General features: G+C 35.3%; 1 protein-coding gene across 1 annotated transcript in view; it reads right to left on the bottom strand.

Annotated features, from left to right (window-relative positions):
• The window catches only part of RBM26 (RNA binding motif protein 26), a 99,877-nt gene that overhangs the window by 48,079 nt on the left and 24,576 nt on the right, over positions 1 to 27,222 (bottom strand). Inside the window, 13 exon segments of the mRNA XM_043992277.1 lie at positions 1,075 to 1,093; positions 1,095 to 1,183; positions 1,185 to 1,233; positions 2,320 to 2,355; positions 2,357 to 2,411; positions 2,414 to 2,431; positions 10,661 to 10,708; positions 10,711 to 10,800; positions 11,796 to 11,936; positions 20,370 to 20,609; positions 21,800 to 22,060; positions 25,135 to 25,352; positions 27,022 to 27,110. Coding sequence (XP_043848212.1) covers positions 1,075 to 1,093; positions 1,095 to 1,183; positions 1,185 to 1,233; positions 2,320 to 2,355; positions 2,357 to 2,411; positions 2,414 to 2,431; positions 10,661 to 10,708; positions 10,711 to 10,800; positions 11,796 to 11,936; positions 20,370 to 20,609; positions 21,800 to 22,060; positions 25,135 to 25,352; positions 27,022 to 27,110 — 1,353 coding nt within the window.

Consider the following 27,222-nt stretch of genomic DNA (forward strand, 5'->3'; position numbering starts at 1 on the left):
AAGTATGTCAACTAGCTACAATTTTATACTCTGAAATATGCCACCTGGTGTTAGCTTAATTGAAGTACAAATATTTTCCACATCTATCTCAAAAAGTAGACACCAAAATTAAGTTTTCATTAGAATTGGTTTAAAACAGGGCTAGGGCCTCCAAGCATGTATTACTACTAAAAAGGACAGAATTAATAGCATAAGAAGGGTTAATTTTAGTGAGAAAATGACTATCTATTCATCAGAGACAAGAATTACAGAGAATGACAGATGATATTGAGGAGTTTTGAAATGTAAAACTGGGGGAAAGAGATTTCTGGTTAAGATGAAAAGATATAATGGTCCCAGAAAAAAGCCCAGCTCTCTCCGCAATGCCCCAGCCAAGACATTAAGGGGAACTAGACGACAACAATAAAAAAGACCAAAAAGGAAAAACCAGTAAGTTCCTCATTCAATCCAAGACTGCACAAGATCCACCAGAAAAGACAGAGTGCTTGGAGAAGGAATACTAAGGGAGATGGAAGCCAGTATAACAAGATCCAAAGCCAATAAAATCTTAGCACTGGCCTATCAGAGATGTGTAATAGGGGCAAAAGTCAGCAAAAAGTGGGCATGAGGACGGCAAGAAAAAAAATACTGACATCATAAGATTCACATACATAAATAAATGTGGCCATTAGAATGTAAGCTCCCCTTGAGAGCAAGAACTATTTTGTTCTATTTATTTCCCTGGTGCTTAGGCACAATGCCCGAATACAGTAAGCACGTAATAAAGGCTATGGTGGTCTATCAATTGATCTATCTATGGAAGTGATGCAACAAAATCAAGAGGGAAAAAAACAATACCTCAAACAACTGAGTATTACACAGACAGACACAGAATGTCCTAAGGAAAGCCTCCGTAACGCTAGAGAAATGCACTATGGAAGATTCATGAAGAATATAATATGGATAAGGATGAGCACAGAAAGAAAAGGAATGGAAAGATGGTAATCTGTACTAATTGAAATTATCTGCATCAGTGAGATTACAGATCTATCAGCATTATTAAGATAGCTAAAGATTATGTTTTATAGTTCTCACCTGCAAGTTGACCAAGTTCAAACCGGCTGAAATGTTCATTAAGTTTGCTGCTGTTATTCAATTCTGGAGGAACTCTCCTGAGTTCCAGCTTGGTATTTTCATTTCCAAACCTGAACCTTCTTCTGAAAACCTGGGCTATTTGTTCTATTAAAGTTTGGCCTACAACAAATATCAAGTTACTTTATGTGCAAAATAAAGAGACATAAAATCCACTTTCACATTCAAAGATGAAATACATGAATAAGTGGTAGCAACACTGCTCACGGAAAGCAACGCAGGGGATTTCTCTCAAAGCCTATGTGTCACTGTCCTAGCCTTACATTCTATCACTTTCACTGACTTCCTTGGTGTCCTACCCATCCCACTCCCTCATGCTATCAGATCGACCACCTTCAAATCTCAGCTCCCTTCTTGTGTCTCAAATTTGATTATTCCCAGAATGACTTAGGTTACGATATATTTGGGAAGTGAGATTTTACTCTGTCTGACTCACTTTCAAAAATCTATTCAGAAAGAAAAGTTTCTCACACATAACACATAACGATTTGTCCACTCTTATTCCAACTCTTACTTTCTCTCATTCAGCAAAGTCTAAACCTTGAGTGAAGCTGAGATCTCAGAGGCTTCATGAATACATACTCAGAACAAATTTTCTAACAACAGCCAGGCACTTAAAGGTCTCACATCAGGATGGAGGGAAATAAGATTCATAGCTACAAAGCCAAAGCTGTGAACATGACCTACATATCTTTCATCCCAAGTTTCAAAGGAGTTTTTATACCTGATGTCAACTACATGAGGCAAAAAAGAAACATTTTGGGGAGGGAAGGTGGGGGGAGGCCTCTGGAGCTCTCTAACTTGATGCTCTATGGATTTATTGCCAATAAAGTCCTTATTCCCTAACCCATCACTGAAAATCTCACCAAGAGGATCTCGACACAAATGAGAATCCCAAAATGGTTTAAAGGACTAAAGAGCCTGGATGTACTGAAGTACCATATTTCGCTACAATATGATTAAAACTAGGGTTTTATGGATTAGTCTAACGACTTAACAACCATTTATAACATTTTTTCCCAGTGAAAATGAATTGAGTTCCAAATGACTCAAAATGAAAAAATGATTCTAAACAGTGTATGATTCCTAGTGTAAAATGGTTGATTAAAAAATGCTATGCCTTTATATAAATATTTAACAGCCTAAAAGTAGATGAAATGTAGCATTCCTCAATGTTACCCAACCAGCTTACTTGTCAACCAAGTCTTCTTAGCAGGACTCCAGGTTCCCCTGATCAATGGTTCTTTTTCTTGACTCTGAATCAACAACTATCCTCATACGCTTTTATTGGGAGGCTTTTCTGTGGGAAGAGAGTCAGTGTATCAACTGGCATTTCTTTTATCTCACAGCTAATGAGTTAGTTAAAATATTTTAAATTCACGTGAGGATGACTATGGAAGAATAAGCAAAAAGAGAAATAAAAGTAAATGAGTGGATTTTAAAACTAACAGAAATTCACTTATTTCAAGGTAATGAAATTTCCCTTATCTTAGATTTCCACTACAATTTCTAATTTGCAATGCAGAGAAAAATCTCACCCACAAATTCTATTATATATCAGTAGTGTCAAAAAGTTCCCAAACTTTTCCCTCTTTGGACCACTTCTTTAGGGAAAACATGGCCTTGGGCCTATGCACTGCTGCTTTTGTTACAAAGAAAAACACGACAAGAAAAACCATTATAAGATAATTTTTTTAAAATATTAAGAGTTCTACTATTGTGTAATCTACTATGATATAATTCAAATTAAATGTTTTTATGACTTGCATTTAGAGAGAATTCAATGAAAAATCATGAAAAACTTAACACACTACCCTTTGAGAAGCAGTGATCAATCTAGTAGACCTTTTCTCAATTTAACAGGATAACTTATTTATATTGCAAAAGATCTTTCATAATGCAAGCATTTGTGGATTAACAAGAAAACAGGCTATAACCAAAAAAAAGTTCATGGAAATATGAAAAACAAAGGTATTACAAATATACATTTATTAGCTTTCTATACTGAAGGAGCTTATGCTAATTGTGAGATTATAAAATAACTGTAGTTACAACTGTTACTCCCTTTATCACAAATTATGTCATATGCCATTCTAATCCAAATAGAACATAAAGCCATGCGCCTAAAAACCTTCCTTGTTTGAGAAAACTAAGAGAAAATGAGAGGAAATGGCTGTTTTGAAATAACAATCACTAGAAACAACAATCTCTGAATATATGAGACTGACCAAGAATTCAGATTTCTTTCTAGTAGACATAGATAAGTATTTTTAGATTTTTGCAAGAAAACTTCCCCTTCAAAAAAACCTGAACAATTCTGAATAATGTATTCTACATAAAGAATAATAAAACATCTTTAAAAGTTTAATTTAAAATCTAGTAAAACATCATAAAGCAAAACTGTCAGATTTTTAAAAACTATTTACCAATTTTTGAAAACATTTGATGAAATTTTCTAGGATACAGAGATATGCCCTCATAGGAGTCATATGTATTTCATGGTCTGTACTAAAGAACTATGTTTTTAAAATATCAAAACAATGATTACAGAAAGAAAAACCAAAGAGGTGTTCAGAGATATAATAAAGTTAGGTCAGTAATCTGGTGGGGGAGGGCAGGAGGAGCTGCAAAGAAAGAAAAACTTTTGCCCATATTTTCTGATTATTTTTAGGACAGCAAGATGCTTTCTCAGGTGATACAACCACTCAACTATTTCTTATACATACCACCTTTAATTACCAACAAGATTTCTAAGAGTATTCCCAATATTTCTACATCAGTACATTCATGCTAATAAATAAAACTATTGTATTTAAAGTTTTAAAAATTATGTAATAAAACACAGAATTGGAAGATACCTCAGAGGTCATCTCGGCCAACCTCTACCAAAGCATGAATGAACCCTTTCTAAAAAAGCAGTCTGGTACAATAGTGGATAGAGTGCTGGACTTATATTTAAGTCTGCACCCCACTTGAGATACTTACTAGCAAGTCACTTAGCCTTTAAGCCTCAGTTTCTCATCTGTAAAAGGGATAATAAAAGCACCTAGTTCACAGGATTGCTGAGTCAAATAAAGTGCTTTGCAAATCGTAAAGTGCTACATAAATCCTGAAAACTAAAGGTCTGGACTATCATTGTGAGATAACTAAATGATCTAAAAAGAAAATTATCAGACCATAAAAGGAAAAAAGAGGGAATAAACAGCCATACTGCTGCTACTACTATTACTAAATATTCATGGCAAGTAGTCAACCATCCCCTTCTTTAAGAACTTCCATGGGGGAGAACTCACTATTCAGCTCTTGAAGTAACCTATTTTTGGACAGTTCTAATGGATAGAAAAATGTCTTAAACAGAATAGAAATTTGTTTCTTTATAAATTCCATCCATTACTTAGTTCTAACTTTTTAAGCTATGCAGATGATAAAGTGTATTAAAAGAAAACTTTAATGTGCATGTTTTCTCTACAAAATGAAAATTTTAAAATAGAATGGAAATTATTGAGTAGATAAAATTGCATAACAATCTAAATTCTTTGAGCATTGCCTCATCCAAAGTATTTAATTTAAATTATAATTTTTATGGATAATTATTTTAATTTAACCCAAGCTGGACCTAGTCTATTTATGGCTACAGTTAGCTGAGTAGAGTTCTTGAGAAACATTCTACATATATAGTCCATAAGGTTCTAACACCTTCCCAATACTTTCTACAATACGATTTGACCTTAAAGACACTGACATTCTGTAAAGCATGAACTGTACTTACTATAAATTCTCCTATGCTGTGAGAAGACAATTTGATTAAAAGATATAATTTTATCCTACTAGAAATTTTTTCTATTTATTTTTTCACTGGAATGTTGCGGTTATATAATGTGCAAGAAAGAAGAGGAAAAAAAGAATAGACTTGGAAGGTCTTATAACAAAAGATACTGTCATAACTAATCTTTATAAAGAATGTAAAATTCAGGTCTATCACAGAATTTCTGCAATTGACCAGTAAACCTCAGTTTTTTGGAAGACTGATCCATGCTACATTTAATTAGAATAAGTGCAGGACATTTAGAGTTAAGTTTGAGAAGCCTAAGATAGGGTTCTTTTAATGCTTGCTAATATATTTAGATCCTCCATATCCAGGGAAAAGAGTGGCACATACTAGTATTGGCTCAGCATTCCAGCTCTTTTAAGTACATCTAAATACAATAAGATACCAAAATCTAGATACATGACAAAAGTCCATAAATGAGATACAATTTTTGTTTAAGTTCTGAAAATATGAAAAATTTCAACCAAATGATGACATTTGTTTACTAATCCCTTTGCCCTGACAGGACTTCACAGATTTCCTCAGGTACAAGAAAAGTGGTATAAACACTGGGTTCTGGTCAAAGCACCCAGGTTCAAATGCCACTTGAGCTATTTACTATCTTTGTGACTAGCGTCAAGTCCCTTAAACCAAATGAATTTTCTTCACTTATAAAATTAGAAAGTTGAGTTAGATGGTCTTAGAGGTCTCTTTCTGCTATAAGCTCTATGATCCTATAGGGCAGCAAAAAGACAGGGCAAACAGCAGCTAGGCCAATATCTGACAAACAGCTACTTTCTTAAAGATCTCCACAGAAGTAGATGTGCGACTTTAGGTGCAGCTACAATCTTGTTCTTTTTATCAAGTATAAAGACATTTTCTTGACTAGGACAAAAGCCCATCATACAAGAATTGTTAAACAAGCTCCCAACTCATGCACATTGGGTTTAAAAAGTCAAGCAGGGGCAGCTAGGTGGCGCAGTGGATAGAGCACTGGCTCTGGAGTCAGGAGTACCGGAGTTCAAATCTGGCCTCAGACACATAACACTTACTAGCTGTGTGACCCTGGGCAAGTCACTTAACCCCAATTGCCTCACTAAAAAAAAAAAAAAAAGTCAAGCAGACATTTATCAAGTCTTTTATAGATGTGTGTCACCTACATTTCTTCCCACCTATGGCACCAATTAGACTCAAAGGAGATGTGGGTAATAATAACCCCCACTTACATAACAATGTACGGTTTACAAAGCACTTTCTTCAATACAATCCTAAGAAGCAGATATACAAGTACAATAAAAGATAAAACAGAGGCTTTAAAAAGGTTAGGTAACTTGCTGATAATCAGCTGGAAAGAGAGGAGGCCACAATCTAAATCAAAAATGAAGAGAGCTAGATTAAGAGTCAAAGCACCTGAATTCAAATCTTACTACCTATATGTGACCTTGGACAAGTTACTTCCTTTCTGGGTTTCAGTTTCCCCTTCTGTAAAATTAGGAGACTGAAATGGCCTCCAATCCTAGATTTCCTGCCTAGAAATCTAGTGCTCTTTTCCATATACTATGATGTTTCTATACAATAATAATTATATATTATGGGCATATAGCAGGTGGAAGAAGACACATTTTAAAGTAACCTGATCTTATATTAACTTGATTTGGTAGCATGAACAAGTAGATTCAATGTAGAGGAACCAATTCCTGAGAGGTTCATAGGGTTTTGTAAAATCTGTTTAAACTATGAACCTCAGGTCTGAGTTCAATTACTCTGGTGTTATTTATATACTCAATTGAGATTTCCAAGAAAATTCCTAATTTATTTCTCAAGCCCATGGCTTTTAATTGACACAAATGAGCCACTTTCTACCTGGTTATAATTAAGTAGAATGTGATTCCAAAATTCCAAATTACTGCAGAGTAATTAAAAAAAAAAAGGCTTCTTTTCCCATTCCCCTTAAATCTTCTCCCTCGCCTCTCAGATAATCAATGATACTGGGACAGTAAGGCAGTACATGGTAGTCCTTTTACTTTATTTTTGCTCAGGATTCTCATGGATAGTGAGGGGGGAAAAAAAAAATCAGACTAAATTATCTTCAAAGCTACTAATGTTTCCTCTCCACAATGAAGTTTATCATCCCCAAAAAAGTTATTTTATGTTAAAACCAAGTTGCATTTTTCTCATACTTTTTTCTTTTTATCTCTTATGCACTTACCTTATTTTATTTCCATTATAGGTCATTGTGTACACATCTTAATCTTCCACACTAGACTGTATATTGTCTTTTCCCCCAGATTCCAGTACAGTGCTATGTATGTAGCACCTATTCCAAAAATGCTTCCTGAATTGAATTTTCTTTTTTCTCTTCCTACAGTCTCCCAAATATATCACCTGACACTGTTTAACAGCTTTTCAGCATGATTCATGTTATCTTGTTAGAAAAATTCACTGTGTCTATGAAAAGTAAACTAGAACTGTTTCATTCAATACTGTGACATAACAGCCAAAAAAGGTAATTCAACTTAGGCTCCACAAAAGTACAGAATGAGATGATAGTCCTACTGTACTTTCCCCTTATAAGGCAAATAATATCTGGATTATTCAGTTTTAGGCACCATATTTTTAGAAAGTGATAAATAGTAGTATAAAGACGATGGTGAAAGGACTGGAAACCAAACATGCAAGATAGCCAGTGAAATTCCATTACATTCAGGTACTATAACTGAGTCATTACGAAATTGATGGGCATCTACTTTGTTTCTAGTTCTTTGCTTTTACAAAAAGTACTACTATCAACATATTTTTATCACAGACTTCTTTTAAGGTAAGACATATAACCAGCACTGGGATCACTGGGTCAAAGGGTACACAGCATATTAGTGACTTTCTTAGAATAATTCCAAATTTCTTTCTGTAATTGTTAGAAGAATTCATAGCTTCACCAATACTGTATTAATGTAATTCTTTTCAAAATATCTACAGCATCTACTTACTCTGCCATCTTCTTCACCTTTACCAGTCTTAGTAGGTATGTTTCTCTTATTATTAGTATCTGGAGCATTCTTTATTATGGTTAATAATTTTTCAATTCTTTTGAGACCTTTTCTTCATAATGTACTAGGGAAAATCCTTATCAAAGAGATTTGATACAAGTTGTGGCATATGAGTGTAATACAGAGAAACAAGGGAAGACTCATAGAAATGGATGCAAAGTAAAGTAAGTGGAACTAGGAAAATATGTAGGGCGACTGTGAATGGAATTAGTTGTAAAGGGAAACAACAAACCCACTGAAACTCAATGCCATTAAATTATAATGACCAAGTGTGACCCCAACTCCTCTCTTTCTCTGCAGAGTTGGGTGACTGTGTGTGCAACACAGCATGTATCAGGCAACTTCTAGCTTTGCAAAACCAATTTTTTATGCTCTTTTTATTTTGTTATATCTGTGACTTTCTGGGAGGGGTGAGAAAGGAATATATTGAGAAATGTATGTAATTATATTAAAGAGCTGTATATAAAAATTTATTTAAAAATACAAAGGTTAAAGGAAACAGGGATAAGACAGCATGGACAAAATACCTATTTTAAAGGATCTGAAATGTCGACAAGCAATTAAATTTGCTATACTTCACCCCACAGGGTAAAACTAGCTCAAATGGCTCAAAATCGTAAAAGAGTAAGATTTGGGCTCAATATAAAGAAAACCTTCCATAAAATTAGAGCTTTTCAAAATTATGAAATGAGCTTGATGTACCCAAAATTTCAGAAATTAGTTAACTTTCCCATTATCAAGACTTAAAATGCCAACCAGATGATCATTTCAACCCAGTTCCTGCAAAAAGAATTCCTGTTTAGGGCAGGTCAGATTAGATAACTGGTAAGGTTTCTTTCAACTCAGACTCTATAGCAAGATCTAAAGCTCTTCAGGAATATGTAAACAGGAATGGAGTATTCCACTCTTCCCAACCTTCACCTTGCCACCCAGTACCACGACACTCTAAGAAACCACTCTAAGAGAAATATACTTTAGTATATTTAGTGTAAGTACTCCCTGAAGTGTGTTAAGTAGATAGCTAGTAATTCCTAATTTACTTATTACTTTGACATCAAATCTTAAGCTTTCAAAAAGTAAAAGCATCCAGAAGTGTTTTTTTTAAATTAGTTTTAACAGAACAAACATATAGCACAATTTAACAATTTGTATTTTATTACAAATACAAATTCTGCGATTGTAATGAGAATCCTAGTTACAATGCAATACCTTTCACAGAAAACTTTTCATCCAAAGAACGTCATTATTATAAACATTTAATGAATACCAACCATGTTGGCAGCCTGGCATAACAGAAAAGACAGCTTTGCAGTAACCAAGATCCTGGGTTCAAGCATTTCCCCCAACACATACTAAGCTCTATTATAATGAGCAGCTCTCTTGTCCTCTCAGTGAACCCCAGGTGACTCCTGAAGAGTATAAGTTATAGATGAATTGTCCATGATCAAAAATTATAAATATTTCCACACCTGAAATTATCTATAGTAATTAAGTCTGGACTGAAAAAGGGTAGGGAAAGCGTAGTGTGGTAAGGGGAAAACCATCCTGTATTCAAAGTATCAGATACGTAAACATCATGTCTGAAACTATGGGTTATATATTGACAACACATTTTCAATCTCAAAAATGCCACATGAACAGGAAAAAGATAAGGAAAAACTATTTTAAAATGAGAAGAGCAATAAGAAGGAGGAGAATTGAGTATATCTAGTTACTTTAGTTCTTCAGGCAGTATAGAAAAGCCAAATCACACAAATTACATGATTTCCTATTTTCTCAAAGACGATTTATATTTGAATTAAAATAAATAAATGTGTGTATTTCTTGAATGTTCATGGTCATGACACTATAGCAAAGTGCAGAACAAAGCATTAAAAATCAAGCAAACTATACTACATATACATTATTAAGTGTTTTAGTCTCAGATGCATTTTTATTCCTCTCTAATATGAGGAAGTAGTTTTTCTGGCTGTGTGGAATAAGAGAGAATGTCGCACTAAAGAGAGAGTCTAAGAGCAAAATAAACAGGATTAAGAGGCATTTTGTGACAGGGAAAAAAGTGATAAACTTTTTAATATTTTCTCTTTGATTGTTACCCTTAATATCTTCATCTTGCAAATGTCATTGTTTACCTTCTTGGAAAATGCCCATCTCTTCCAAGAAACAGAACAGAAGAGACTGTCCCCCACTAAAATAGAGACTACTTCTACTTTAATATAAAAATTAAAAGATTTATAAATAAAGGTAAAAAAAGAGATTTAAGAATAGTTAGATGTTTAAGATGCTCCAATATGGAAGTCAAGGGGAAATCCTAACATAGAAGATACACATGGCACAAGTCCAAGTAAAACCGCATCTGAGAAAGAGAATTAGTTGAAAAATTAAAGTCAGTATATAGAAGCAGAAAATTTTTAACTAAAAAGCAATCACCAGCACTATGAATTAGCTCTATCTTTACTGTCTTGTGGGATCAAAAAAGAAGATGTACAGCAACAATAATACCACTGGTACACTCTGATTCTTCACAACTGATGAAGGAAACATGCTTCTTTAACAAATGACTGCTATGGTACAATGTTACAATGGTTACCCAAGACCTGCAACTGTATATAGTACATGTCCTTTCATCTCTGATGTCGGAAGATGAAAAGAACAAACTTAGGTCACAATACACCTCTGGGTGGCAGATCCATATCTCCTGAAGTAAGTCCTAGCAAATTAGCCTTTGGGCATGCACTCTGTGTCTATACATAGGTCTGGAAGTGTTTGTTATGCTTGGGGCTTCAGGATTATAGCCATCTGTGTCATATGTATCTGGTAATACAAAAACTGTAATTAAACAACAATTATAAAACTCCACTTTGAAATATTTTGTCATATAGTTAACATTAAATGCTGACACTATATATTATGTTAACTGAAAAGATCACAAAAATAATTCAATTATGTCACTAGTATAAAAAACACAATCACTTTAAGGTTTACAAATATTATCTCGTTTTATTTCTACAACTACCCTAGAAAGTACGTGTTATTTTATTTCCACTTTACATATGAGAAAACTGAGGCAGACAGAGGTTAAGTGACTTACATAGGATGACACAGCTATTAAGTGCATCAGGCCAAATTTGAACTCAGGTCTTCCTGACTCTAAGTCTGACATTTCACTTAGCAGTGTGTGTGTGTGTGTGTGTGTGTGTGTGTGTGTGTGTGTGTGTGTGTGTGTTTCTGTCTGTCTATGCCTCTCCCTCCAAACAGTTCATAGGAGTGACAATTTTTATACTGTACTGTGAAAAGTTTACCAAGAAAAATATTCCAGCTATAAAGTGCAAAAATCAATGACTACAACTCTACCAATCATCAGCTTAGTCACCTTGGACAAGTCCCTTAACCTCTCTGGGGTTTAGGTTCCTTACTGTTAATAAAAGGACTAGACTAGACATTCCCTCTAGTAGTAAAACTGGTATATTTTATGATATGAATTGCTATCTTGGGCAAATTACTTTGACTTTCTAACTTTCCAGATGTGGATTAGATAACTAAGTTTCTTCAGTTCTCAAATCCTATGATTCGGGTTGGGGCAGCTAGGTGGCACAGTGGATAAAGCACTGACCTTGGATTCAGGAGTTCCTGAGTTCAAATCCAGCTTCAGACACTTGACATTTACTAGCTGTGTGACCCTGGGCAAGTCACTTAACCCTCATTGCCCCACAAAAAACAAAATACAAAAAACAACAACAACAACAACAAAAAAAAACCCAAATCCTATGATTCTTTGAATTGATAATCTTAAAAAGTCCATACTGCACCTGCTGTAAAGAGAGAGGGTGGTGCAGGAGGAGGCTGGTGATGAATGCCTGTTGTTACTACGGTGGGAACAGAACTGGTTGCAGAGTTCGGAGGAGCATCCATACCAGATGGCTGCAAGGGAGGAAGTGGAGGTGGTGGTCCTGTAAAAATCAAGAATAAGATATATCAACTGAAAGTGAGTAAACATTGTGGGCTAATCAAAATGTTTCCTTTGGTCAGGTCATGTTCTGATATGACTTCCAATATTACAACTAATGTGAAATCATACTTAGGACACATGGCAAAGATGGGTTCTTTGCCAAGAAAGAAGTGCATCTTATATGGGGCAAGGATATATCTGCCTAGAGCAAAGTTTCTATGGGTCACCATCCTATATGGGGTCACAAAACTGAACGTCAGGGCGGGGGGGGGGGGGGGAGCATCACGAACAATTTGGCAACAGTAAAACATTATGTACACCTAATTTATATACCTATATATACCCAGGGTTGCCTAAAACTTTCTCGGACAAAAAGGAGTCATGGGTGGAGAAAGTTTAAGAAGACCTGGTCTAGGAAATTCTAGACTTCATCATAAAGCTTTAAATTGAGATAACAGGGAGGGAAGGGGAAGGAAGGGAAGGAAGAGAGGAAGGGAGGGAGGAAGGGAGGTAGGGAGGAGAGAGGAAGGGAGGGAGGAAGGAAGGAGGGGGGGAGGGAACTGTCCACATAAAATTAAGCCAAGCCTGATACGAGCCATTAGGTATGACAAAGAACAACATATAGAATTGTCAAATAATTAAAAAAACAAACAACAATGTCCAAAAAGAGAACAATAACTGAAGCCAGAGTCTTAGATGTCAAAAAAACAATTCACAAATTATGGCTAACAAATAAAGTGAACTAGAATAACAGAATTTGAGATTTTCAAGCAATACAACATGCTCATAAATTATCACAGGGACTTGATGGGCTCAAGACAACAGACATTTATGTTTTATAGTCTGCCAAAAGTTTGTCATAAATCATCTCACTTGAGTCTAATAATCTTAAGAGTTAGGCACTGAGATGTATGCAACACCTAATTAGAAAAGGACAACAGATAGTAGTAATCAATCAACAAACATTTATTAAGCACCTACAATGCACCAAGCATTTCCCTAAACAATAAGGATACAAAAGCAACAGTGAAATAGTATAGATACTTATCAGGGGAAAACAACATAGCTATAAACAAGTAAATATAAAATGAATACAAGGTAAGAGGTGTAACAATTGGAATGACGCCACCTGCTGGAGACTTTATGTAGGAAAGCTCTGCCATGAGGAGAAGGCCTCTGAGGACAAGACATGAGGCTTTTCTTTAGAGTCAGGAAGTGACATTTGCTTGCAGGAGGAAGAGGGGGCAAGGCTGGTTCTCTTGCTCTCTTTCACTAGGACTCTCACAGAGAGCGGAGCAGGAGAACTGTAGCTCCCTGAGATAGATAGATGAATCTAGGCCTTTCTCTCTCTCTTCACCAAACTCTTATTCTCCTTAATAAGAGCTTACAAATCTAAACTCTTGCTAAAGCTTATAATTTATTGGCGACCACTCATTAGATATTTTAGACAGACTAGCTAGAATTTTAGCCCCTTACAGAGGGTAGTGGGGGAGACCAGAAACTGAAGGGAAGTGGGAGAGGAAATCAGGAAGGCTTCACATGGCTATCCCTTGGGTTTTGAAAGAAACAAAGGATTCTAAGAGGCAGAGATAAAACAGGAGTACATCCCAAACACAGGGAACAGAGAGTGTAAAAACATGTCACTAGTTGATGCTAATCTGTAGCCTTCTAGGTTCTGGTTAGCAGACATTTAAATCAGTATAAATAACATGGGATGTGATGTCAAAGAAACAACAAAAAGGACACTGTGGCTAGACTGTAGTAGTAATGGGGGCTGCTAGGTAGCGCAGTGGATAAAGCACCAGCCCTGGATTCAGGAGGACCTGAGTTCAAATCCGACTCAGACTCTTGACACTTACTAGTTGTGTGACTCTGGGCAAGTCAATTAACCCTAATTGCCCCACAAAGAAAGAAAGAAAAAAGGAAAAAAAAGTAAGTGGTAGTAATATATAAAATAAAGTTAGCAAGGTAGGTTGCAGCCAGCAAGTAAAAGACTTTAAAACAGAGAAATTTGTATTTGACCACAGAAGCAACAGGAAACCACTGGAGTTTACTGAGCAGGGAGTGACAGGGTGAGACCTGCACTTTAGGAAAATCACTGTGGCAACTTTGTGGAGGATGGATAGGAGAGAAGGGGGAAAGATTTGAGGCAGGAAGACCAAGAGCCACTGAATTAGTCCATTGCAATGTACTTTATGGGATAGATACAACATGCAAGGGAGATACAAATAGAAAAATACAACCACTCTACTCAAGAGACTTACATTCTAATAAGGGAAAGATAACAAATATAGTGATAGGAGGTTTCAACTTTAAGTCAGATGGAAAAGTCCCAAGGTCCTTAAGAGTTCACTGAATAAATATGCAGATGGTAACACCATCTTTTTTAATGTCTTTACAATGGATAAAACAATATATTTCTGAAGGGGTTGATTTCCCTGGATCATGGCTGCTGCAGCCAAGCAAGAATAATAATCAGCAGTTGTTGCTGGTGGTGGAAGGGACAGCAGGCCCCATCTCTACTAGTTGCTCCTTTCAATGACAAGTTCAGAATATTGAGCTGTCTCTGCTAGGTTTTATGGGGAAGTGGTGGTAGAGATGGTCACAGTGGTCTGAACTGCCTGACAATATTGTACCTCTGTACTCTAAGTATTCTCGGAAGTTTTGCTATTTCAACTAGGCTGACTTGTCTGCCCTACTGATGGCAGTGGGGATGGTAGGCCCCTTTTCAACAGATGTTACACTTTTAGCTTATAATGCTAGAGGTTAAAATGGGAGCTGGGCTAGTAGTTTGGGAGGATTGTTATCCCTGGGGTTCTTGGGCCTAAACTATCCACAGTTGACAGTTGGTAGGTGGCTGGAGGTGATAGTAGTAGTCCCTTTCTCCACAAGTGTTACTTCCTTTCAATGGTGGTTACAGGGATGAAGCTGGAAGCAGAATCACTAATATTGTGGGCATGGCTCTTGGGCTTAGGTCCTTGTGTGCCTCTATGAGGATATATGGAGAGGATGTCATAGGGGAGGCGTGGGGATGCAAATGCTTATACATGCTGTCTCTTGTCTCCCCGGTTAAAAACCGTATGAGGGAAGGGAACGGATGTAAGAGATACTGTGAAATTAGGAGACAATATATGTAACTCATTAGACATATAAGGTATGGGAAAGTGAGGAATTAAGGATAATACCCAAATTGTGAATCTGGGTGACTTTAATGACAGTGATGCCTTCAAGAGAAATAGGGAAATTTGGAAAAGGGATAGATTTCAGAGAAAAGATAATGTAAGTCTGGGACATGCTGAATTTCATATGCCTAACAATATAGAGAACACGAAAAAGTGGCACTCGAATAACTATTATCAAGAAGACACACCTTTTTGGAAATCTGTAAATGTAAGGAATGCATGACTGAATAGATGTGGATAAGGAAAAATGAAAGAAAAAAACCAGAATTTATATTGTGCAGGGAAGATCTTATAAACCACACAGCTCAAAAGGTAAAATGGACAATGAGTTCTAGAGAAAGATCACCAAGAAGGCAAAGAGACAGCATATATTTATGAGTTTTGTCATTAATTGCCAAAATTGGAAATCTAGTTCTGTTAAAATACAAACTTACATTTCTACTGTGAAATCAAGATGGAGAAACATTAATTTACTTGACCAAAGCCACTAAGCCATTAAGTGTTACGTGATGGCATTTAAACCCAGGTCTCTTCTGACTTCAATCCCAAGTATTCCCAATATGAAACATGAACAGCTACTTAGGTTTGAATCTGATCAATAAAAAGAAACAAGGAAGTGAAGTAGGAATAACAGAGAATCATAAAGGAAGTGGTGATGCTATTCCAAAGGTCTTAGTAAATATGGAGAAATATCAGATATAGTTTAAATACAGTAAATTATAGGGGAGTAGATTTAACAGAGTTCAAAGAAAGTATAATTAGGATCCTAACATCTGAAATGTTTTGTGGAAAATGAACTTAAGAAAGGATGGCTCTCAGGGGCAGCTAGGTGGCACGGTGGATAAAGCACCAGTCCTTGATTCAGGAGGATCTGGGTTCAAATCCAGCCTCAGACAGTTGACACTACCTGTGTGAACCTGGGCAAGTCACATAAACCACATTGCCCTGCAAAAAAAAAGAAAAAGAAAAAGAGAAAAGGAAGGATGGCTCTCAAAAACAAAATACAGTCTGAAGAAATCTCATGATTATGATAAAGAAAATAAGGGGTCAAAAAGGAAATGCAGAAGTAATTCATACTCTGAAAATGCAATAAAAAAAACCTCAAATTTTTCAGAGCAGCAATATTTTTGTTTGAGTTTTTTTTTGCAAAGCAACAATATTTGTAATTACAAGAAGCAACCTAAATTCTTAATAACAAGTTAATATATGAATAAGTGGTACTACATTTCTGTAATGGAATATAAATGCCACTAAGACAAGAAGTAGGATGACATAATATATACAGAAAGATTTTATTTTAAAATGCCAAGAGAAAAAAAGGAGTTTTAAGAAAAAAGTATTTTAAAAATACAGTAAGTCAGTCAATAAGCATTAATAAGTTCCTACTACATGCCAGACACTATTCTAAGTGCTGGGGGATACAAAGAAAGGCAAAAGACAGTCCCAGCACTCAAGGAGCTCACAGTCTAATGAAACAATCACAGAATATGTCAATGAATGGACAAAAAATACTGATGGAAACACCTAGAGGAAATACCTAAAAAAGTTCTATTAGGTAAAATTAATTGAAATGCAAATAGTTCCTAAGCAAGTTTATTTGTTTTGACATTCAGGGTATTGAGATTATAATTTGTTTTTTTTAAAGACCTGAACAGAAAGGAAAGCAAAAACAGGTAACTGAGGAGACTCCAAAAGCATAACACGTAAGGAAGAGCTAAAATCCATCATGAGCTAGGGGCTTTCCAGAATGCTAAGAACAAAAAAATCTGCTAAGGAAGGAAGATAATGTAAAGAAAAAGATCACAAACTGGTGTGAATTGATAGTTGATATTAAAAGAACATATTAAAGAAAAACTACTCCTATTTTTTTCTGTTTTCTCTCATGGAGAAATAAAGAAAATAAAATGCTTAACAATGAATAGAACCTTGAAAAACATGCATGGAGAATGAGAGGTAACCTGTATTCTAGCAACTAGAAATGAAAATTACCAAGCCAGATAAATTACAACTCAAGAGGTTTAAAATAGTTTGTATAATGGTACATGTAGGCACTTAATAAATGCCTGCTGATTTTATTTCAACAATTTTAATAAGTTATATGGAAAGTAAGATCAAATACTAAAGAACAAGACACATGACTCAAAAAATGATTTTTTAAAAAAATATAATACAATAAACTGTCAAAATTCTAGAATGTTATATTAAAAGGACCATTTAGGTCAATATAGTAAAAATGACAATTCTACCTAACTTAAATTACTTATTCAATACCATACCAAGCAAATCACAAAAAAAATACTGTATTGAGCCAGGAAAAATAATAACGAGTTTCATCTGTAAGATCAAGGGAATTAATGAAAAATGTTAAGTAGAGCAATCATCATCAAAACAATCTGGTACTGGCTAAGAAATAAAAGTGAAAATTTGAAGGTTTCTCTGATAAAGGCCACATTTGTCTACATACACACACACACACACACACACACACACACACACACGAAAATGAGCCAAAGCCAAATTTATAAAAATAAGAGCCATTCCCTAATTGACAAATGATCAAATATGGACAGGCAGTTTTCAAAAGAAATCAAAGCTATCAATAGTCACATAAGAATGCTCTATCACTATCATTTAGAGTAATGAAAATTAAAACAACTCTGAGATACAACCTCATACCTATTTGATTTATTAAAGTGACAGAAAAAGAAAATTAATGCTGGAGGGGATGTGAGGAAAATACGGACACTACTAATGCACTGTTGGTAGAGTTGTGAATTGGTCCAACCATTCTGGAGAATAATTTGAAATTATATCCATATAAAGGGCTATAAAAACTGCATACCTTTTGAGCCCAGCAATGCCAATAGTAGGCCTGTTTCCCCAAAGAAATTTTAAAGGGGGGTGGAGGGGGAAGGAGGAAGGGAGGATCTATCTATCTGTATCAAAAATAAGTTATAGCAGGCTCTTTTTGTGGTAGCAAACAACTGGAAACTTTGTTTCCATCAATTATTGAATGGGCTGAACAAGCTGTGGTGTATAACTGAGAGGATATTATCGTGATAGAAGAAATGGCAAGCAGGATGGTTTTCAGAAAAAAAAATTGAAAAGACTTAATGAACTTATGAAAAGTGAAGTGAGCAGAATCAAGAGAACACTATACACAATGACAGTCATGTTTTAAGGATAATCAACTGTGAAAGACTTAGATACTCTGATCAACACAATGACCCAAGACAACTCCAAAGGATGCACGATGAAAAATGCTACTCAAATCCAGAGAAAGAAATGATGAACTCTGAGACTGAAATGTTTTTTGGTTTTCTTTGTTTCTTGCTTTTTAATTTGTTTATTTTGCAATATGGCTAATATGGAAATGTGTATTACATGATTTCACATGTATACTTGATACTGCTTGACTTCTTAATGGATGGAGGTGTGGAGCTGGGGAGGAGAGAATTTGTACCTCAGAATGTATTTTTAACAAATGCTGGGGAAGCTAGGTGGCACAGTGGATAAAGCACTGACCCTGGATTCAGGACGACCTGAGTTCAAATCCTGCCTCAGACACTTGAGACTTACTAGCTGTGTGACCCTAGGCAAGTCACTTAACCCTCATTGCTCTGAAGGGGGGGAAAATACTAAAAAAAAATTTTTTTAAAGGTTGTTTGAGAAGACTTAAGAATATAAAGCATTTGAAGGGCAGCTAGATAGAGCAATGGATACAGTAGTGGCCCAGAATTCAGGAGGACTTGAGTTCAAATAGTGTCTCAAAACACTTGACTGTGTGACCCTAGGCAAGTTACGACTCCAACTTGCTAGAGAAAGGAGAGAAAGGGAGGAAGGAAGGAAGGGCATTTGGAAGGAGACACAAGGCATCCTTGTCATATATACAAATGACATGAATCAGACAGAGATTCCTTATACAATGAATTAAAAAAATCAAAAACTTCTGATAGAAAGAATACTGGACTGAATCCAAGAAGAGGAAATCTAAAATAATTGTAAAGTTTTGCACTTGGGGTGCAAAAACCTCATGTGGGAAAAAGACCTGTAGTTTTGGAGGACAACAAGGCTCAACATAAGGGCAAACAGTATGCCTTGGCAGCCAAAAATAATACCCTTGGGCTACATTAATAGAAGTAATATTGAGAAAAAAAGAGAGTGGTAGTCCTGGTCAAACTACATCCTGAGTAGTCATATCTAGTTCAGGTTGAACAATGGAAAAGGTAGTAGACCAGACAAAAGGAAAGTCACCCAAAGATGAGAAGACAATGAACCACACCAACCATCAACTGAACGAATGGAAATTTATACTGGAGAAAGAAAGAATATAATTCTATCTTCAAGCACTTGAAGGGTTATCATATGCAAAAAGGATTAGAGTTCTGCTAAGTCTCAGAAGGCAGGTATACAATCAAAGGGTGAAGGAGAAAGCGTGGCAGATTTCAACTTCACAATAAAGAAAAAACTCCTGTTAGTTATCCAAAGTTCCTTATGAAAGTCTTGAAGGACTGACATGAAGGGATACAAAATATAGGCTTTAGTTGCATTAGATGACCTTTGTATTCCCTTTACAACTCTAGGATTCTAGATGATCAAGATGACCTATTAAATATAAAAATGTCTTTTATTCATCTGGTTGGCTCTTTCAGAAAAAAAATTCAAGACAATCAGAAAAACAGGAGTCAAGTCTGATAGCACAAACTAGAGTTTTATCAACACTGATAGAAACAATTACCTTAAGTAATTAAGTGCCCTCTTTCAGGTGCCAAAATGATTACTTTTATTTAGTATTAGTATTATAGTGTTCCAAAAAAAATGCATTTATTATCTGAATTCCCCCCTAGAAAAGCAGCTTATGATACTCTGAAACTGAGAAGATTAAATATTTTCACAACAAACTATAAAATCCAGAAGAGGGAAAACAGAGTAATAAAAGGATAAAATAAGGGTCAAAGGGTTCCACTAATGGAGCAATGATCCTAGCATATGCCATGTTTTTCAGTCTTCCTTTCTATTTTCCTAAGATTGAGTATTGTTGGAATTTCTTCAAAATTCTCATTAGTTCAAAACATTAAATACTAGTTCTAATAAAAGAACAAGAGCAATTAGCAAAATGAACTTTTTTAAAAAATGAACTTATTTACAAACCAAAGTACATAAAGATATATTATACAGCTATATCTAGATAAAGGTATATTTGAGTACATGGAGAGACAAACACAAATTTTAAACAAACACATTTTGCTTACCTGTGACAGGAGGAAGGCTAGGTGGTAATGGACCTGGAGGTGGCACTGGAGGTCTAAGATTCACAGGTGGAGGTGTCAGAATTGGTGGAGGTGGGGGAAGTCCAGGAGGAGGTGGTCCTTCAACAACAGGGGGTTGTGCTGGGAAAGGCAGCATGCCAGGAAGGTTTACATCTTCTACAACTACAGGGTCGCTTCCATGATCAAAAGGGCACATGTCTCCTCTCATACAGAAACCTTTTTCTGAGAGAAAGGAAAAAACCCTTATTAATTAAGCCATAAGAAAAATGTGAGAATAAAGAACATCTGTAATTTTGAAACCATTTTTCAAAAATTTATGTGAGCTATCAAATTAAAAGTGTTCTAAAAATATGTTCTGTGTAGGTGTATTGGCTTTTTACTTTAATTGGGGAAATGTAATTGGCCATTTCAAATAACAGTTCTCTATTGCTTCTCAATGACAAAAGACTTCAAGAAACATTATATAGGATACTAAAAAAATCTCAAAGACAAAAATTTATACATGTAAACATAAATGAGGCAGAATACCTAGCACATATTTGTACCAATGCAAGCACAATAATGAATTTTAGAAATCAAGCATTCATTTTCTGGAAGTGTTTGGCATTTCTTCCACTAAAGCCCTTTTCCAAAAGCTAACTATCATATAAGGATGACCCTAGGTTGTCAAAAGCTAATCCACTGGAGCAAAAGTTCTAGCACAATTCTTACAAAGATAGAAGGGCTTCAAAAAAGAGGCCCAGTAACACAATGTCATTTGAGGACCAGACTAACTAAGTTCAAAGAAACATTACCAAAAGGTTGACTACTAGGTGATTAATTTACTCAGCCCTAGCAGCTCATGAAACTCTCTACACTAAAGCATAAAGGGGTTGCCATCTGCGTTGGTGGAGGGAGTACCCACATTGATGAAATAACAGATCTTTTGAAGTACTGAAGTTTGGCATTCACAGTAAAATCTTCCTCCAAAGCTCCCTGTTCATCTACCTTCTCATCAATTTTCTTATACATAGGAGACACTCAAATGTCTAGGTCCAATATGTGTATATTATTTCCCGTTTCCTAAGAAGTTTTTCCCTGTTAATTAAAAAATGTTTTAGTAGCAGTTCCTTTGAAAAAAGCACATTCATAGGAATTTACGGTGGTTTGGGGGAAAAAAGCAGCATTACTTTTCAGATAAATGGTACTTAAAAAATTGACATTCAACGATTTGCTTTGATATAAAGGGGAAAAGACAAAACTGAAGAAGCATTTAATTAAGGGGGCAACATTATTTTGGTTTAATAAAAGGGAAATTTCACCAATACTAATTTCAATGACTCCCACTATCAGCAACATGTATCTGAATAAGATATGTATAACACATTATGTCATGTAGAATATACTTAGCACACAAAAGATCAAAGACTTACCATCATAATCTCGGCAACGTTTCTTTGGCATTGGAGGTCTTACATAAGAGTTATGGTCCACTTGGTCTTCATGAAATTCAGACCAGCTTTCCGTAGTGTTATTACCATGATGAGTAGGAGCAATAACAGTAATAGTACTGCTCAAAGTAGGAACAGGGTAGTGGCCAGATGAAATGTTAGTTACAGAAGAAACTGGAGTATAGTTGTTTTCTAATGGATCTGTTCTATCCAAGTCATATTTTGGTTTTCCCAGATCTCTTTCTACAAGAAAATGATTTCAAAAATATATTATAAAAGATGTTTTTAGAAAATGTCATCTTAAAGAATTTAAAGAACAATATTCTGCTTCAGACATCATACAAATATGAAATGAAAATGTAAGACTTCATACATCTCAACCCCTTCTCTTTTGGCAACATCCTCCTCTGACTTTCTAAAGCTCCTTAACTCACCTCTTGCCCATATTTCAGACTGATCATTTATATTAAACAGGATGAGGCTAGGTAGAGCAATACTTGATTTTATTTTGGGTGGGGGACAGGACAAACTCTCAGTGTGAAAATTCCTCCCACCAATGCAAAGCAACAACTGGTCCATGACTTTTATTTGATCTTAGAGAATTGCTTGGGTCACTAAAAGTGAATTGTCCATGGTCAAACAACTAGTAGGAGTAAAAAGCAGGACTTCAACTCAGGCCTTCACGATTCCAAAGTTGGTTCTCTAGCCACTACATCATGCTGCTTCTCAGAAAAGGATGCCAATTCACTAATTAATTTAAACACTAAATAGTTAAATTAATAGCTAGCATAGGGGCAGCTAGGTGACACAGCTGATAAAGCACCAGCCCTGGATTAAGGAGGACCTGAGTTCAAATCCTGCCTCAGACACTTGACACTTACTAGCTGTGTGACCACTGGGCAAGTCACTTAACCCTCACTGCCCCACCAAAAAAAAAAAAAAAAGAATCTTATAATAATAGCTAGCATTTATATAGTACTTTAAGGTTTGCCAAGCACATTACCAATATTATCTCACTTTATCCTCAGAACAACCCTTGTGATATGTCAGCACAATTATCTCCATTTTACACATGAGGAAACTGAGATGGATTAATAAATTAAGTGACTTGGTCATGGTATCACACAACTAATAAGTGTCTGTTGCCAGATTTGAACTCTGTTCTTCTTGACTCCATGTCCAACAAAAATGCACTACACCACCCAGCTTCCCCTATGAATTATGAAAACAGGAATTAAGTTTTTTTGGAATGCAAAAATGAATTGTTTTCACTGATCTTTTCCTTAAAATATTTTCTTTAAAAGACTTGGGGCAGGCTGGGTGGCGCAGTGGATAGAGCACCAGCCCTGGATTCAGGAGGACCTGGGTTCGGGTCTGCCCTCAGACACGTAACACTTACTAGCTGTGTGACCCTGGGCAAGTCACTTAACCCCAATTGCCCTGCAAAACAAAAACAAAAACAAAAAGACTTTTTTTTAAGTTTTCCAACAGAGCATCCTTTGGAGACTTCACATTAAGTTTGGGGTTACAGTCTTTATCATCCATTCATTCAGCTATTAATTCACTCAATATCAACTTGACAAGCATTTACTTAAGACAGCGTGGTATAATGGAAAGAAGGCTGAATTAGGAGTCAAAGGACCAGAATTCAAATCCTAGCTCAGGTACTTATCATCTTTTATAATTCTGAAGAAGGCACATGATCTTTCTAGCCCTGTTTCCTCATCTGTAAAATGTTAGAACTGAACTAGTTCATCTTTTGAGTATCCTTCATGTCCTAAAACATATGAGTCTATAAATGCTTAATAATAGATGCTGAGTAAATATAAATAAGAAAAGGCTGTTGCCTCAAAATCTCCCAACTAGCAATTTTAAATCCAGACAAGAAATTCAAATCAAGTATGTTACATTGGAAAATGGAAAGTATTCATATTTAAGGGTTTTTAAATTTGTCATTGTTCCACTTTCACTCAAAACTAAACGAGAAGTAAACATGAATTCAAGAGATAAAAAAGAAAGGACAAGACAGGAAACATTTCCTATGTAATTTGAACAAGCTGTACACCGCCCCACCCCCAACCAAGCTTTAAAGATAAAGTAATCTAGCAATACCACTATCAGGTCTTTATCCCAAAAAGATCATAAAAAAGGAAAAAGGACACACACACACACACAAATATTTATAGCTGCTCATGTGGTGGCAAAGAATTGCAAATTGAGGGGAAGCCCATCAATTGGGGAATAGCTAAACAAGCTGTGGTATATAAATGTACTGGAATACTATTGTGCCATAAGAAACAATGAGCAGGTAGATTTCAGAAAAACCTAGAAAGACTTACATGAACTGATGTGAGTGAAATGAACAGAACCAGGAGAACATTGTACATAGTATCAACAACACTGTGTGATGATCAACTGTGAAAGGCTTAACTCTTCTCAGCAATACAATGATCCAAGATAATTCCAAAGGACTCATGATGGAAAATACTCTCCAGATCCAGAAAAATTAACTGTGGAATCTGGATGCAGATTGAACCATACTGTTTCTACTTTTTTTTTTTGAGGTTTTTCCCTTTCGTTCTGATTCTTCTTTTAAAACAACTAATGCAGAAATATGTTTAATGTGATTGTATACATATAATCTATATCAGATTGCTTTCTGTCTTGGGCAAGGGAAGGGAAGGAGAAAAATTTGCAACTAGAAATCTTCTAAAAACAAATGTTCGAAAACTATCTCTACATGTAACTAGAAAATAATAAAATACTTTTATGATCAAAAAAAGATAAAGTGAAAATGAAACAAAACAGAAGTGGCTATTACTAATTCCTTTTCCTTCACTGCTCCTTGCATCTTTAAATCACTTTTCTTATTTCCCTAAGCTTTGAAGTGACATAATATGTCTTGGGCCAAAACAGAAAACTCAAAAAAGAATTAAGAGCAAGGTAGAACCAAGTCATGAGTGAAGAAAAAGAGCACAGAAGTGTATAATCAAGACTAAAAATAAAGACAACAGTGGATGATACCAATCATGTTTTTTCAGTCCTTTGCTATTCCCTCTTTCTTTCAACAAAGTATACGGAGAATTACAATCACCTGAACACACACATAATGACACTCAATTAAAAACCAATGCAAAGGCTCTACCAAAGTGCAATCTTACTCTCTTAACATAAATTATTAAACTTATAAAAACTATATAATGAGATTAAAGTTAAACTAAATATGAAGAGTGGCTAACTGAAGTTTTAATGGAAACCTAAAATAAAATAGTAAGGGAGAAGGTCAAGAAGGAAGGGTATTCATTATCTTTACTTACCCCTGCTTCGTGTTCGACTTCGGCTTCTAGTCCTGCTTCTATCTCTATCTCTGTCTCGCAACCGCTCTTTACTCCAACTCCGACTCCGACTCCGACTATAACTCCTGCTCCGCCCTCTTCTTCTATTGTATCGGTCTCTATAGGAATCCCTTCGAGGTGGGTTTCGTTCATAATCTCTTTTTCGAGAACGGTCATCTTTTTTCCTTTCATCACGGCTCCTAAAAATCAAATTACTATTTTTTAGGCTACTTACAAATTAAGGCTACTAGAAACAAAGTTTCCAGTTAAAAAACTAAAAGTTACTACCAAATCTCATATCCAAATCATTAATTAGTCCTATAACCATAAAAAATTGGCAATCTTTAGAAATGACAAAATAACTTCTTCCAAAGGGGAATTTTTTAAAAATCAAATTATAGGAGAGATTCTGATGACCCAAAATTAAAAGTTCAACAGTCTACATCTTCAAATATAAGGCATTTGATTAAATCACATACGGGGAACTCTAAATTTTTGTTTTGTTTTGTTTCTTGCATAGAAAGATGCTGATACAATAAAAGGAGGAAAAAATTGAAGGCCAAATGAAGTACCAGAGGAAAATGAAAATATGAAATTAAGTAGATATACAAAATCCATGCTTTCTTTAATAAAAGAAAAATGAGATTTAAATTAGACTCAAAACCCAATTCTTTAGTATCTAATAAGCACTCATTCAATTGCATATGGTATTCTTAGGTAACAAATTATATTAAAGATATTCTTCTCATTACTGATTCTTAGTTGCACTGAAATATGACAAATTTCCCTTCAAATTCCTATTATTTAAGGTTATATGCTGCCACCCACATCCTTGAAATGTGATCACTTTTTAAAAATGGATACCCTAAGGGGGAAAACAGAAAAAAAAAATCATTCTATTCCTTCTAATGTTTGATAGAACCCAACCTTGAAAATACTAAAGGTATTTAACGCCTAAAGTGAGTAAAATGAAGATGTGATAGCTCTCTTGGGAGATGACTTCCAAACCCACTCCACAATCTCAGTATTTTGAAATGCTACCCATCCTTTAAAAACCAGTTCAAATGCCAACTCCTCCAAGAAGTCTTCCTTAGTCCTGCCCAGTTAATCTATCTAGATTTGAATTTCTTTCTTTTATCTATAAAATAAGGAATTTCACCAAGATATTTAAGACCATTTCTACCTCTAAATCCCATAATCTATAAGAAAAATTACTTTTTTCCCCTAAGAATAGCCCCTTTTCTCATCTTAGTTTCTTATTATATAGCTAACTGCATTACTATTCGCTGTACAGTATGAGTAACTAATAATTACACAATACTTACTATGTGCCCAGCACGTTGCTAAATTCTTAACAGTTATTATTTAATTTTCTCTTCACACCAAACATGGGAGGTAGGTGCTATTATTATCCCTATTTTATAGATAAGGAAACTGAGGCAGGCAGAGGTTAAGTGAATTATTACCCCCACAAGCAGTGTGTGAGACTAGATCTGAACACAGGTCTTCCTTATTTCAGGCCCAGCACTCCACCCACTTTGGCACCTATTTGTCACTAATAGGTAGATATATGTCTGCATAAAAAACCCTTCATGATGGTAGAGCTCATGTCTAAATCTTCTCTTGTCTCCCTAGTACATCACTTTGCAGATAATCTATGTTTTCTAAATTCTAAGGAAGGAACAAATAAATGGTAATTAGTGTATAAGACTGAAAGTTCTTAAATCATATAGAAAGAAGTCTCAGATCTTCTTGGGACCAAATATACTCCCAGTCACTAAATCCTAAATAAAGAGCTAATTTAATTCTAATGTAAGCATTCAACAGTCTTTGTATTTTGAGCTTAACAATTTATAATGAATTTATCACCTATTTTCTCTGTACCGCGAACTTGATTGCGGAGGACTATGATTTAATCTTCTAGAAAACTTCTTCTCTCGTTCTTCCTCCTTTGCGATCTGCAGTTTAGGAAAGAATATTTCAAAAAGTATATTCAGCAATGAATACTACCTACCAAGCTAAAATTTTAATAAGTTAAATAACTTGTAATTTTATGCACTTTACAATACA

Source organism: Dromiciops gliroides, chromosome 3 (assembly GCF_019393635.1).
Source record: "Dromiciops gliroides isolate mDroGli1 chromosome 3, mDroGli1.pri, whole genome shotgun sequence".
NCBI lineage: Eukaryota > Metazoa > Chordata > Mammalia > Microbiotheria > Microbiotheriidae > Dromiciops > Dromiciops gliroides.